At 48.3% G+C, this 14,843-nt stretch overlaps 1 protein-coding gene and 1 long non-coding RNA gene across 2 annotated transcripts; one reads left to right on the forward strand and one right to left on the reverse strand.

Annotated features, from left to right (window-relative positions):
- Positions 1 to 4,852: 4,852 nt before the first annotated feature.
- LOC124527025 (uncharacterized) lies at positions 4,853 to 8,887 on the reverse strand. Its single transcript, XR_006965778.1, has 3 exons — positions 8,780 to 8,887; positions 6,156 to 6,297; positions 4,853 to 4,932 (listed from the first exon to the last, which is right to left on the reverse strand). It is a non-coding gene; the product is annotated as an uncharacterized LOC124527025 (long non-coding RNA).
- A 324-nt stretch (positions 8,888 to 9,211) lies between these two features.
- Positions 9,212 to 11,886, forward strand: EIF1B (eukaryotic translation initiation factor 1B). The gene is made up of 4 exons (XM_047099973.1): positions 9,212 to 9,451; positions 10,406 to 10,569; positions 10,981 to 11,082; positions 11,484 to 11,886. Exons 1-4 carry the CDS (start codon positions 9,421 to 9,423, stop codon positions 11,526 to 11,528), a joined length of 342 nt encoding a protein of 113 aa, XP_046955929.1. The 5' UTR covers positions 9,212 to 9,420; the 3' UTR covers positions 11,529 to 11,886.
- Positions 11,887 to 14,843: the final 2,957 nt, after the last annotated feature.

The following is a 14,843-nucleotide window of genomic DNA, read 5'->3' on the forward strand; positions in this document are numbered from 1 at the left end:
TCCGCCAGAGTCAGAACTGAAAGTAGGAGAGGACCAGGAGAATGCAGACCGCCAGAGAATCCTTGGCAATTGTAGGTAGGGTGCAGGACGGCCCAGAGTCCCGTGGGATTGGACTTGAATCCGTTTATTAACGAAAGGAAAAAAGGAAGCAGTAATCTCAGAAGACGCAGTGCTTGGATATGCCTAGATTACTTGTTTATGGAAATCACGAACTGCACTCTCCCTGTTTGCCAAAATGCAGATCAAGGCCGACAAAGACACTGTTACTGTGCCTACCTTCGAATGAAAGCAACCTGTCCAGGTATCATTCTACAAAGGCCCTAACTGTACTGAAGTGGTTATTTGCAAAAACATGGTGGGAAGAAGAGCTTAGAAGTGTCCCCAGACATGGCATTTAGAAAGAACATCCTCTTCGGGTACTTCCTGTTTGTACTTCACAGCTTTGAAAAGTGAAGTTCCTAATTGTTACTCGGTATAAATCCGTGATGAGTTCGTGTTGAGATTCCGCTGAGGAAAAAAAACATAAAATGCCTGTGTATTTGGGTTCCTTTGATCACCTATCTACTTTGATTTTCCGTAACTTTTGAGTGTTTTCTCCCTTCCTTCCTCCCTCCGTTTCTTCTCTGCTTCATTCCAGAAAGGTTGTAACAAGTATACTTACAAAGACAGGGAGAAGGGAAAATTGGACACTTATAGACAGGTTTGTAAGATTGAAAAAAAAAAAAAAACCCAAAAAACACAGTTTTCCCGGAGTAATACAACTGTTTTGCTTCTAAAACCAGTGAAGCAAGTCTCTGAAGATTCTTATAAATAGACACTGTGATATAAAAAAAAAAACACACACAGCTTGACAACGATCTGTAAGACAGATGACAGTGAGAGTCATTTGTGCCGGTCCCTTCCCTGTCTCTCAGCACAGGCTGATGACATCACCCAAAACAGTTCAGCAAGACCCGCTCTGCAGAGGGTGGGAGGCGGCAGGAACAAACTGAAACAATATACCCGTTCTCAGTTCCTCTGCTGACCTGATTTGATCCAGGGCTGGACTCTGGAACATCTAGAACAATACCCTCCACAGTGTTTCAATCAAACGACTGACAAAAATTGGGCAGCAACGAACACGTTGCTGGCAAAATGAGCACTGTGAGCTCAGATGCCTAATTTTAAAAGTGCAGAGGGCCCAAATCCAGGAGAAATTTTGCTGTTTTCGTTGCTTGTTCATGCAATGGTCGAAGAGGTCCAAAGGGATGAGCGGGCATTGGGGGGGGCTGAGCAGTAACTATTTGCCGACCAGCACGGGCGTATTTTAATAACTTAACGACTTGTATGGATGCAGTCACGTACACCAGCTGGATGTCAACACTCCAACAAATACAACCAAATTCTAAAAAGCCAAAGAATGTTTATTTAAGACTTTTTAAACTTGAGCTTTACGGACTCTGCTTCCAGTTCCATGGGGAGAGTCCAGGCGCGTTGTTTATAAGGCAGACAATAAACAGGGCTAAATTTCACCAACCCTTCCCCTTAAAACTCCCATAGGATGCCATCTGTCACCAGTGTTTATGGCAAAGATGTGATGAGCCCAAGACAGTTGATGGACATCTGCCCGGCCAGGTGGCCTCTGAAGTGTCAGGAGACACAATGTAACATACTGTCAGTTTGTTTCTAGCACATCCTCCTACAGCCCACGTTGAGCGGGCCCAACTTCTGGATCACGGCTAGCACAGAAGGCATGATCCATGCCACAGACAACCCCAACACAGGGCACCGGGAAGGTGCACGCCCAGCTTCCCTGGGTCCGGGGGTTTCCACTGGGGCAGCAGCACTCTGCAGGCTGGGTTCCGCTTCATTGAACAGAAAACCCAAAATAGCAGGGGCTTAAACACGTGGGCTTCCTTCTGTCACGTAATAAGACCAGAGACAGGCAGTCCATGGCCCCAGGCTCCCTCTATCATTCTGAGCCACCGGCGGCAGCACAACCATATGGCGAGGTCACCTTATCGTCCAAGATGGCAGTCACACTTCCAACATCGCGTCTCCATTCAAGGCAGCAGGAAGGAAGAAGAGAGAAGGGCAAACCGGGCCCTTTTCTGAACCGAGTCGGCTTCCTTTAAGTGAATTCTTAGAAAGCCCACTCAACATTTGTGCCTATACCGCATTGGCCACATCTAGCAAGGCCAACTGAAATGGAGTATATTCTTTTAGCTGGGCACGCTGCAACCCAGAATGAAACTGGGTTTTGTTTGCTAAGAAAGAAGGGGAGAATGATACTAGGTAGCAACCCACAATCTCTGCCACAAATCCCAGGGCACAGAACAGCGAAACAACACAGCATGGCATTGCTGATGTATTATGCACGCTGGACTAACCCAAGTCAGGAGAGGAGCCAAAAACTCTGTACCACCAGATGCTCTCTCAAGCCAAAAGGTTCAATTTTAACTTTTTAATACAAAACACAAATTCCTTCCTTCAGGACCCCACTCTTCGACTCGGTACTAAACTCTTCCCCAAATGCCCCCTAAAGTGGAATAATCCAGGTCATGAGTGGCTCCACTGCTTTCTAATATTTTCCTAATTCACCGTTTGTTTGTTTTTTAATCACAATTCCGTTAACATCATCCCACTGCCTGGGCAATCAGAAGTGAAGTATCTACAGATCAGCCTTGACTTTTTTTTTTTTTTTTTGAAGATAAACGGTAAACGTAGATTTTTTTTTCTTAAGGGAAGACAGAAATCTCAATTGTCGGGGAACCTGGGCAGCTCAGTGGGTTGAGTGTCCAACTCTCACAGTTATAAGATCGAGCCCCGCGTCAGGCTCTGTGCTGACAGCGTGGAGCCTGCTTGGGATTCTCTCTCTTCTCTCTCTGCTCCTCCCTTGCTTGTGCGCCCTCTCTCTCAAAATAAGTAAGTAAACATTTAAAAAAGGAATAATAGGTATTGGGGCACCTGGGTGGCTCAGTCAGTTGAGCGTCCGACTTCAGCTCAGGTCATGATCTCGCAGTTCTTGAGTTCCAGCCCCACGTTGGGCTCTGTGCTGACAGCTCAGAACCCGGGGCCTGCTTCAGATTCTGTGTCTCCCTCTCTCTCTTCCCCTCCCCCTCTCATGCGCGCGCACGCACGCGCGCTCTCTCTCTCTCTCTGTCAAAAATAAACATTAAAAAAGAAATTTAAAGAAATAATAGGTATTGTGACAAATTCAAGAACTGTCCCTAAGCTAAGGTAGAGCAACTGCTACCAGTGTTTCTGAATTTTTTAAAGATAAGCTAGAAATTCATATACTGTCCTTAAGAGAATAAACCTAAATTTTATACAATTTTAGTGAATATACTAATTCACGTTCAAAAAAATAATGAGTGGGCCCCCAGCACATACTGAATTACTCCCTAATTGGTTCAAATATATGAATCTTGCCACAGCACCAGGCTGCCTGATGCTATCACTTGGCCAATGAACTTGTACCCTTCGTGGAGGGAGGAGTTTCAGGGCTGCTTCAGAACTTGGATAGGGTCACGGAACTGAGAAATAGGAGCTTGGTTATCATGAAGAGGAGATCCAATCACTTTTTTATTCCCAGTGAATGAGAACACCGTGGTTTTACACCTGCTTTGTTAGCAACAAAAACCCTGGCATTGTGAAAAATTAGCGTTAGTGTATGTTTGACACAAGCTTTAGTGACATCTATACTCGTGAGTGACTTTAGGGCATCTATCAGCAACCACTGGAACTGTACTTTCCTGGTCCATGTGTTACATGTTTTCACCTGGCCAGATTTTCCTATTCTTTCCCGTAAAAATACTAATAAACATAGTGTGGCTCACAGTGTATGCTTAACCTCCATAAAGGAGTAAGAATATAGGATAAAGAGCATAGAATTTGGAGGCAGACAAACCCAGGTTCAGATCCTGGCTATGCCATTTACTGGCTACAGACTCCTGAGGAAGGAATACCCCTCGTGTGTGTGTGTGTGTGTGTGTGTGTGTGTGTGTGTAAGTAATCAACTTCCTGAGACTCATTTTCCTCATCTGTAAAACAGGATAATAAACCCACCTCACAAAATTATTATGAACGGTAAAACAGTAACGTAAAGTGCTTAGCACATCTCCTGGCCCACATGGAATATACAAAATATTACTAGCAATTTTCTTTGGTCATTTAGTGCGTGCCTCAGTTCAGAATATGCTTTCTTTCTTTTTTTAAAAATTTTTATTTAATTTTTTTTAATGTTTTATTTTTATTTCTGGGAGAGAGAGAGGATGAGCAGAGAAGGGGCAGAGAGAGAGGGAGACCCAGAATCCGAAGCAGGCTCCAGGCTCCGAGCGGTCGGCACAGAGCCCAACGCGGGGCTCGAACTCACAGACTGCGAGATCATGACCTGAGCTGAAGCCAGACACTTAACCGACTGAGGCACCCAGGCACCCCTGTTTTCTCTTTTTAGCCATAAAGTAGGTCAACTCACGCTTACCAAATACTCATAGTATATTTAACTCCCTACACAGTACTTGCAAATAACTAAGAAAATTTTCAAGGTCTCAGGTATAAAAGTGGATAGGTGGGCAGACTAACACAACAGGAATTTAGTTGACGTAATTTATAGGCTGATTCATTTCTCTGCCATAAAGCAACCCAAAGTTTCCCTGCTATAAAATAGCACTTACAGAAATACACATTTGTAAAGGTCTTCTGAAGGACCAGTTTTTAGTACAGTAAGAAATGTGCACCATCGGTGGATAGAAAATTTGCACACACATACGTGTTCACCACTGTAGCACATCCACATGGCAAGGTCACCGTGCCGTCCGAGTGTCAGACACCTTCACAGCGAAAGGTTTAACCTCAGGCTGGACGCCAAGGAGAAGCTCAACCATTTATTCCAAATACATGTAGTGGACTTTTGTTGTCAACCGAGATGAATTTCCTGAATTTACTCTCCACCTAAAATAACCAAAACAAAGGACACAATATGAGCCACCACGGATTTTCAAGAAACTCTATGTCAAAGGATAGCGATCCCTAAAAGATGAAAAACAAGTGAGGTGAGCCCTGTGACCACCGCATCTCACTGCCTTGAAAGAGTTTGGAGGGAAACGCAGGCAGAGACCAGCAGACTCCCTAAGCTAAGCAGAAACAGTGAGGAGTCTAAGGCAGCTAGAGTTCATGGACAAGAGTCCTGGAAAGAGCTTCTGAGAAAGGGGGAACTCTGAAGAGCTCTTGGGCCCTCCTCCGGTAATTGGCAGAATACTGATCAGCACATGAATATAAGGCAACCAGGTGGAGCTTAGTTAGAAAGCACCCAAAAGGTCAGGGGAACAGCGCGCAATACCCCACACAGGGCTGGGAATAGCGCCTGTATGTATCTCTTGCCGGTTCTACTTCTCTAGTTGAACACACACAAATATATAGAAAGGAATTTGTTACAGGGGATGATCGGCTTATGTGACTGTAAGGGACCTTTAAGTAGCTTCTTTAGGACTGCATCTCTGCATCTGATGCAGAGTCCAGTGGGAAGGGAAGGGAAAGAAGAGAAGATTCAGGCAAGCCGGAACCCTACAAGCAACCACATGCTGGAATCGCACGAAGATGGCCTGACGCTCGTGTCCTTTCTTGTTGCCTCTGAGCTTAGTGCGAGAGTAGACCACAGAAGCTGAACCTCGTGTCCCACCCAGCATGGGGTTAGTGTCCCCGTGTGGGTCCTCTGAGAGGCAGACACTGAGATGGGTTTAGATGTGCAGGATGTGTGGGGGAAAGAGGGAGGAGCCAGAGGAGGTGACCCTGTGAAGGAGGAGGGAAGAAGGGTTGGATAAGAGACTCAGACCTCAGCCCAAGGTTAGGAAAGTTCACCCAGGCCAATGGAGAGTCCGTGAGGAAAGGTGCCCATCAGTTGAGTCCCACATCTGGAGAACAGCCCGCACGGGCATCCCTGTTGCACAGTCATCTGCTGGGAGCAGCGGGTGGGAAGTGTGGCCTCAGCAGTAAGCGAGGTAGAATTCAGAGCCCAGTGTCTGGGGCTGTTGGTCAATTATGCATGCTGAAGCAGGGAATCTGAGTGGCGCATTATCACCCGCCTGCCACAGAAGGATGGATGAGGACCCAAGGTTCTAACCAGACGGTACATCTTCATAACTAGCAGATATAAAAAAGAGCCGCATAAAACCCACCATTGTCTTCGTGGTAGGCAAACCGCTGGGGATGCTGTTCACTACATCACAGTGTCTCCTTTATGAGGGCCCAAGAGAAACATCTACTGTGGCTCAGGGCCGGGCAAAGTCATTCCTCCTGCACAACTGGTATGTTTTCATCCTGTAGACATACAAATTTTCTCATTGATTTTCCCTTTGTCTTAACCAGTTAAGATCCAGACCTGGGGTCTAACTTTAGCTTTGGGGCTTTTATTTTTCAACCATTCTATCTTTTTTCTATTCTTTCCTGATTCCTTTAGTCAATATTCTTTTTTCCCTGCAGGTGATCTATAATCCTTTCTGAAATAAGGCGGGATATAATCACGTTCAATTAGGCCAGTACCTGTTAGAACTAAAAAGAGTAGTTTTTAAATGCTTCAGTTTATTCCTTTTATGGTAACTTTACATACAGGTCAACCCTTCTACTCTAAACCAGCCCTAATAGAAACAGTGGGCGACCCACGTGTAATTTTAAATTTTCTAGTAGCCACATCTTAAAAAGGAAAAGGAAACAAATGAAATGGAAACAATTTGAACCTTTGAAAGGCCGGTGTATACTTTATACTTAGAACATGTATGAATTTGGACCAGCCACACTAAAAGTCCCCGCCCAGTGGCCACATGTGAAAAGTGGTTCCTGTATTAGACAGTGTAAGCCTAAAACAGGCCTACCAATGACCAGAAAATCAGAAGAGTTTTTAAGATAATTGTATCTAACCTATGTGATTGCCTTTTATTAAAGATTTCTGAGGTCCTGGGGGTCTCTGACACAACACTAGGAAGTAGAAAGGAGTTCTCCCAAGGGTAATGATCATGAAATCCTAAGATACTGTGTGTGTGTGTGTGTGTGTGTGTGTGTGTGTGTGTGTGTTTAACTTCTCTATGTACCTTTGTTATTTTATTCTTCACTAAACCACCCTTGTCTCCTTCTGAGAAACAATGTAATATAAAATGGCTAAGAAAGAAAACAGAAAGAGATATGCATTTTGTATGTCCTGTGCTTCATTACAGTAGTATTAAAAATTACTTTAAAACATGCTTACAGAGGTGTTAAAACCAAAGAACACAAACCATCATAGTTGTAATCAACAAATGGGCAACCAAAAAAAATGCCTGATTCTCCTTGTTTTGGAACCAGCTCTAAAACCTTATACCCAAGTTTGGATTTAAAAAGTATTACTCATTTACATCAAGATTGGAAGACCAAAATTGTAGTAAGATACCTGAGAGTTAAGAATTTGAATTTTTAAGGCAAATTATTTAACCTAGGAAAGCCTCCATTCCTACATCTTTTCAATAGTCATAACTAAATCACAGAATGGCTATGAAAATACGTAATAATATTATGTAAAGTCCAACAGACAAATAGTAAGCACTCAGTAAGTGGTACCCATCATCATTAGCTAGAAAAGATTATTAAAGCCAGGTATTCTTAACTTGGGGTCTACAAATACCTGGTCCATAGACAAAACTGCAGGGTTGTGGGGAATCCCAAAACGTGGATGGGGAAAAGAGATTACATCTACATTTTCGCTAACCTCTAAGCAAAATTCAGCATTTCCCAATTATGAATATTCACCACAATAGTATTAGAAGAACCTGTCTCTTTGCACTAATAGAAGTTACAGGTGTTTTCACGTTACATTTCTGATGTTACACTTATGTCCAAATATCTTTTATCGTCTCTTTGAAATCTAGTTGTCGTTACACCTGGTGCTAGATCTTAATGCGTGAGTAAAGAAACAATACTATGTTATCAACGTTTGTTTTTAATTTCGAGAAGCGTAGTTTGCTTTGTAATCGTCAATGTTTTATTTTATGCGCTTAAAAGCATTATTCTGAGAAGGGGTCCATGGGCCTCACAAGACGGCCATGGCACCAAAAACAGGTTAAGAATCCCTACATTTTAGTCTCTCTCTTTCCTTCCAGAAAGCCCACCAAGTTGGACAATTGAGCACCTGCCTGGGTGAGCCCATTCCCAAAGTCTCAGGTTTGTTTTCTGTCCGTAGCTCGCCGGAAACGATAGTACAGTCCTGGAACCCGACTCTGTATCAGTCAATTTGCCAAGCTCGCCTTCCATTTACGCCTGGCACCTGTCCTGTTCAAGGTCCTGTGTCCCAAGCGGACAGGCTGCTTTTCTGGTACGTTCGGATGACACAGCCCTGGCCCCCCGCCGGACGCCGGGCCCCTGGTGAAGCGGGGCAGTGAGTGTGCAGCGTGGTCCGGGCCCAGTAGCATCTGCGTCTCCTGGCAATTTGTCACATTTGCCAATTTGCTGGCTCTCGGGGAACCCCGCAGCCCTGAAACGCACCCGGGGCTATCAATCCGTGTTTTATCAAGCCCTCCGGGAGATGCACGCTGGACTTGGACAACCACCCGTAGGGAACGGGAGGGCGGCCCCACCCGGGGCGAGGGTGGGGGTGGGGGTGGCGGAGGAGCTCTCTCGCCTCCAACCTCGGGGCTGGCTCCCACAGCTGCGGACCAGGGACGGGGGTCGGAGTCGGGGGACGGAATTGCGACGCAAGAGGCGCTGAGCGGCGGCCGACGAGTCCCAAACCAGGGCCGGGGTGCTTGTTTTGCTCCTGCACCCCGATTTTACTTACATTCCCCCGAGCCTCGACGGTGAGTGATGGAGACTGTGCACCCAGCACCGACCCCTCGGCGCCGCAGCTGCACGGCGAGAGAAGGGGAGTCAGGGAGAGCGAGCGAGGCATGGGGTGCACAGCCCCCCCACCCTACCCCACCCCACTCCCCGAACCCCGCGGGCTCTGCCCCGACGGCGCCGAAGCCCCCGGTACCCTCCCGGCCCGGCCGCCGGCGCAGGAGGGCGTGCTCCCTGCCGGGAATTGCGGTCCCGGAAGCCCGCCGCCCCCGGGCTGGACGGGCTCTGCCGCCTCGAGAAAACTACAAGTCCCAGGATGCCCGGCGCGGGCGGGTCACGAGGGAGGGGCGGCGGGCGCGGCTAAATAGCCTCCGTCGGCCATTTTGTGGGAGAAGCCACAGCGCCGCCTCTTCTCTCGCGTCCTCGCCTCCGTGGCCGCCGCCTCTTCCTCCGCCTCCTCCTTCGCCTCTTCCTGCCTCCTCCCGGCTTCCGCCGCCGCCGCCGCTCCAGCCGAGTCGCAACCCCGGGGCAAAGCGTCTCCTTAGTTATTTACGTTTTCTCGCCACTGCAGCCTCCAGACACGGTGATCCGGGCGGGCCCCGCAGGAATTTTATCCCCTCACCGGCCTCACACTAGTATCGCATGTCCACTATCCAGAACCTCCAATCTTTCGGTAAGATCCGGCCGCCGCCCCCTGCCCGCCGCCCCCCGCGCGCCTGCCGGCCGCCCCGGCCCGCCCTCGGCGGGGCCGCCGGCCGCCCCGCAGCCCCGAGGACCACCCCACCCCGCCCCCCGCCCCCCTCCCCGCACCCCGAGTGGGGCTTTGTCTCGGCGCCCAGAAAATGGCGACTGGGCCCCTGGCGACCCCCTCCCCGAGGACGGCCGCAGCCGCCGGGCCCTCCCCGCGGAGCCCCGGGCCCGGGCCCTGCCCCCGCCGCGCCTGCGAGCCCGGCCCGCCGCGCCTGGACCTGCCCTTCCGCTCGCGGGGCGCCGCGGGGCCGGGCCCCCCGGGGATCGGCGTCCTTGGGCGGTCGGAGCCGATGCCCAGCAGCTCCGGCGGGCGTCGGGTTGGAGACGCGGGTCGCGGCCTCCGATGGGTCCGGTTTCCTCCGCTGGCGTAGTAATTTGTAAAATGACGCCTTTGGGGAGACCCGTGCTCGTGCTTGTGCGTGGACGTGGGTAGGTTTCTCCTTTTCGCTGCTTCCAGACGCGGCCACGGTTAAGTGCTTGGGGTGGGCACGTTCGAGTGCCTCTGTTGTCATCAGAATGTAGGCGAGATGACGCACGTCTTTATCGTAGCTGTAAAATCGTGTTTTTGAAATCTCTCCCCCCCCCCCCCCCGTTAGAGGACGATGCTCCCCGAGAAGTCTGCCTAGAATAGCGTTTTCTAGTCGGATGTCGGGGGGCATGGGCCGTTCAAATGTGCCTCTTTCTGCGAGAGTACCTTGCCTGGAGGTTTTAGTCATGCCCCACCCCCATCACCGCCCCGTCCCCACCCGCAAAAACAGCAGAGGCACTAGAACCTTCTTTGCCGCCGGCCTGGATCGTAGTGGGCCATACACCGGGGAATCACTTTCTGGAAGGTAATTCTTCTGCTTTGGCATTTTTTGTGTGTGTCCCTTTGCAGACCCCTTTGCTGATGCAACTAAGGGTGACGACTTACTCCCGGCAGGGACTGAGGATTACATTCATATAAGAATCCAGCAACGGAACGGCAGAAAGACACTGACTACTGTCCAGGGCATCGCAGATGATTATGACAAAAAGAAACTTGTGAAAGCTTTCAAAAAGGTAAAGGTGTTGGGAAGAAAAGGTTAAACCACAGCTGCTGATGCGCTTCCCAGCAGGACACCCTTACTCGACTCCAACAGTATGGGCGAAAACGAGGGGCTCGGGAAGGGAAAGCCTGTTGGTTCTGGTAATTAACATCCAGGCGTTTGTGGGTGGCCTCCCATTTCAAACTGAGATGTGAATGGCTTTCAAACCAAACGAGATGGGGAATACTCAGTTCTTGGTGTTCGAAGTAAAATCATTCCCCGTATGTTTCCTGCTGATTCACTTGCAAATTAATTTGGGAGTGTTGGGGAGACCAAACGTGTTAAACACGATCAGCTCTACTCAAATGCTATATTGGTCTTCATGGTCAAAGTAAGACCTCCTTGTGGTATCTGACTCCATTGTGTGACACATCTCCTTCTCCAGAAATTCGCCTGTAATGGTACTGTGATTGAGCATCCTGAGTACGGAGAGGTTATTCAGCTTCAAGGTGACCAAAGAAAAAACATTTGCCAGTTTCTCCTGGAGGTGAGTGATTGGGTGCTTTATGTACCACCTTGAGATTGCTTCCCAAATTGTATTCAAGGACAATGTGAATTGTCTCCTACTTCATTTAAAAAAAAAAAAAAACGTGAATGAGGTAAATCCGTTAATTGAGAGAGAAATACAGTATCAGTACTTTAAAAGCAGCGGAACCTTTTCTCGTTTATTTTGTCATTCAAATGACGTGACCGTTCTTGTATCTGCACAGCCAGTTTTGGGGCATGTCAAGGTGTGTAAGCGTCTATTGAATTGCTAACGGTAAACGCCACAAGGAACAGTGTTGCAACAGACTGTTAACCCTGATTGTTTTATCATCGGGGCTCCACGTTTTCTTGGGGCTGAAGTCCTGCATCCCTCAGAGCGATTCTGTTACGTTTGTTTTGCAGGTTGGCATTGTCAAGGAGGAACAGCTTAAGGTTCATGGATTCTAAAACGAACCCGAAGACGTGGAGAATTTCTTGAATGATTTTGTCCTCTAAACCCAGTGTGGCTGCCTCGTGAAATGACTCTCTGCAGTAAACGGACTTTTCATGTATTTAATCGTTCAAACTCCCATTCACATGTGCATGATTACAGAAAACATGGGGTATGTAGGCTAGTAACACACAAGAAAATTGCAGTAAGATGGTAACGAAACCCCGTATTCATCTTAACATGTTTCCAATGGAAAATATTTTGTTTTGAGTGTTTATTTGTTTATTGTTCAGCTTCTTTTTCACCTGATTAAATGCTTTTTTGTTGTATTAAACCATGTATGTTGCAGCTTGACAATAAAGAAACATCTCTGAATCCTTCTGTGAGCAGTTAGGCTCCCAAATCTAAGCAAGTAAATACGCAGGTTTTGTCTTTCAGAGTTGGAGTTCTCCTTCTGCAAGTGTTCTTTCTGATTAGTTTTCACCTGCTGTTAAACCCAAAGCGGGAGGGGAACCTTTGTTATGTAACCTGTGTTCTTCCTTTACTGACTTACAGATGAGAATGAGAACTGGAGTATAAGCTCAGCCACAGGCAAGATTTATCAGAAGGTGGTGTTAAAGTTTGAAAATAGGAAGTACAGTTTAAATTCCCAGGTATTAGCACGTAGAATTCTTCTGTGTGTTTTTATTGCTGTTACTGGACTACCCACATGAATCTGTCCCTAAGTCCAGATGATACAGCAGGCTCCCGACCCCAAATAAGTTCAGTCACACGCGCTGTCCTGCAAGTGTTGGTGGCTGGTGTCGCTGTCCTACAGATGGAAGACGAGGTGCAGATTATCTTGCCGGGAGTGCTGGGCATCGGGGTGCCCGCTCGGGGCTCCCGGGCCAGAAGATCCGTGTTCTTTCACTGCGTCTTGGCTTCGGTATGTGTTCCGCCACAGGAAGTGAGAGCCGTGGGTGATCTCGCAGGGGACTGGGGACGGTGTGAGAAATAGATTTGCAGCTCGAGTTCCACACTCCACTGTGGATGGTGGATGGTAATAATCTGCTCGGTTACATAAGCCATGCCGTTGAAACCATTCTGCCAAGACGCGTCCACAAGTGTGTCCTCTTCGGCCTGATGATGACGTGAGAGATGTCTCACGTGGGCCACCAGTTGTGTACCAGCTGAAGCTTTGCCCCTATTTTGAGGGGACTGCTTTTGGACCAGCAAAATGGGCCCCATAGTTGACCTTTTAAAGACACTAAGTAATAGACTTACTTTCTCACCCCATTACTACTTAAGATTGGTCCTATTAAGTGAGAATACCAGAATGCGGTGCCAGATTGAGCAAGCTCATTTCTGAAAAACAGTACAATTTGAACAAGAAGATTGAGCTGTTGAGCATTTTTCAGCTTCACTGAGCAAGCCTCAATTTTCCATCCGTAACAGTTTACAATGATTCCACCTCTAGTTGAGAGGTGCTGTGGAAACGGTTTATGAAAACGATAAAGCAGAAACCTGACTTAACAGGTACATTCCAGAGTTGCCTTTTCATTGTGGCGTATTTAAAGTCGAGTCAAACTATTGCCCAGGAGAGAATTGACTTAAAACTGAACACAGAAAGGGTGCCTGGGTGGCTCAGTCGGTTGAGTATCCAACCTCTGCTCAGGTCGTGATCTTGCGGCTCGTGAGTTCGAGCCTCATGTCCAGCTGTGCTGACGGCTCAGCGCCCGGAGCCTGCTTCGGAGTCTGTGTCTCCCTCTCTCTCTGCTCCTCCCCTGCTCATGCTCTGTCTCTCAGCAATAAATAAATGTTTAAAAAAAAAAAAAAGGAAGAGGGAAACTTCAGATAAAAAGGGACCTCATCTGGGCTCCCATAGGTAAGCTCTCCCGTCGTCAGTGCGTCAGGCCACTCCCACCGCATGGATCAAAAACCTTGAGCAAAACTGGATTTTTTTGAGGAGCACCTCTCTCGACCTCCCTTTAGCCTGTGAGCCCCAGATACCTGATTGGACTTCTCACCTGTAGGGCAATCCCCATCCTTAGAGCAAGAACAGATCATGTACCCTTTCCTCTCTGGTGTTTGCGATGCCACGGAAAGAAAGGACGTAACTAAGAGCTACGGATTTCTGCAATTTTACTGAAACTTCATCAAAGGATGAACTTGGAAAAAACATCACCCTCACGTGGAAAAGCCCTCTGAGAGCCTTAGAGGTACGTAAAAGCACAGGAGCAGGACCAACTGTGCTTGTCTGCTTCAGGGGCAAGAGGGACTAGGCAGCATTGTATAACCGAGGAGGGAAAATAGATCGCGTCTTAAATGCACCGAAAATAACTAGCCGAGGGGCGTACTTCCTTGTGCTTCTGGTGTGGGAGTATTTAGATCAGCAGTGTCGTAAGTGGTCTGTACCTTGAGGACGCAACATGGAAAATACTGAATAGAGGACGAGGACATTTGTCCCTGAACCTCTAGACTTGGCAGAGGTCTTGGCGAAGCCTTTAGGAAACGAACCTTTGGTTGAGGCGCAGCCTGGAGGAAAGGGCTACTAGCAGTGACGTCCCCTGCCCTCAGATCTCAGAAGCCCTGAGGCAGAGGAAAGCCTGGAGACGCGGCCCGGCTCTAGGTACAAAGGATTCAAGTAACAGTGGCTGTTCTCAACCATCCTCGGAAGGGGGCGACTCTTCACACAGAAGAACAGTTCTTTTCCCAGTCACACGGCAGTGGAAGTAAGAGACACAGAACGTGAATAGATTTCTGTGTGCCACCTGCCACCGCTGGGCTCCAGCTAAAGGAACGGGTAGCTCGTGCAAAAACCAGCCTCACCAGATTGCCCACAACCTCATTAGGGTTGTTCCACTGGGGCTCCTGAGGATTCCCCTTCCCAAGCCAGAATCCCTGGGGGGGGGGGGGGGGGGAGGGACAAGGGAGGCATGGCCCTGCTGTAATGAAAACCAAGGGAATCTTCGTCCGCGGGGATTGCAACCAGCTGCCCTTGCTCGACAGGCAGGCGGTAGCCAGGTGACACGATGCTTGTCTGGGGTCAAGGGACCAAGCAAATCAGCTACGATTAAGCAGGAGTGAAACCATGTAAAGGGCCCTCAGCGTTGACAGCTCCTTTCGCGTGGCCATGTTGGCGTTTAACTGCCTTCATCTGGCTAATGGAAACTTGGAAAAAGAAACACCATTAATCAGAGGAATGGCTGCCTTTCCTCACTCGTGGAGAATCATTCGGAGTGGAATTAGCGCCAGAAAGGGGAGAGAATTTCCAACTGTCCTTGGATCCTCCTCATCCAGGCATCACCGTGTTCGAGGAGCCTCTCACCTGCACAGAGAACTGGAATGCCCGG

The sequence above is a fragment of the Lynx rufus genome, unplaced genomic scaffold (genome assembly GCF_022079265.1).
Source record: "Lynx rufus isolate CCGP_SWC_20201006 ecotype Redwood Valley unplaced genomic scaffold, mLynRuf1.p SCAF_5, whole genome shotgun sequence".
Taxonomy (NCBI): Eukaryota; Metazoa; Chordata; class Mammalia; order Carnivora; family Felidae; genus Lynx; species Lynx rufus.

Bases quoted from the DNA above. Each gene is read 5' to 3' on its own strand.
- EIF1B (XM_047099973.1), top strand. From the start codon at position 9,421: ATGTCCACTATCCAGAACCTCCAATCTTTCG. The intron at 9,452-10,405 runs GTAAGATCCGGC...GTCCCTTTGCAG, and splicing joins CCAGAACCTCCAATCTTTCG to ACCCCTTTGCTGATGCAACT. The intron at 11,083-11,483 runs GTGAGTGATTGG...TTTGTTTTGCAG, and splicing joins TTTGCCAGTTTCTCCTGGAG to GTTGGCATTGTCAAGGAGGA.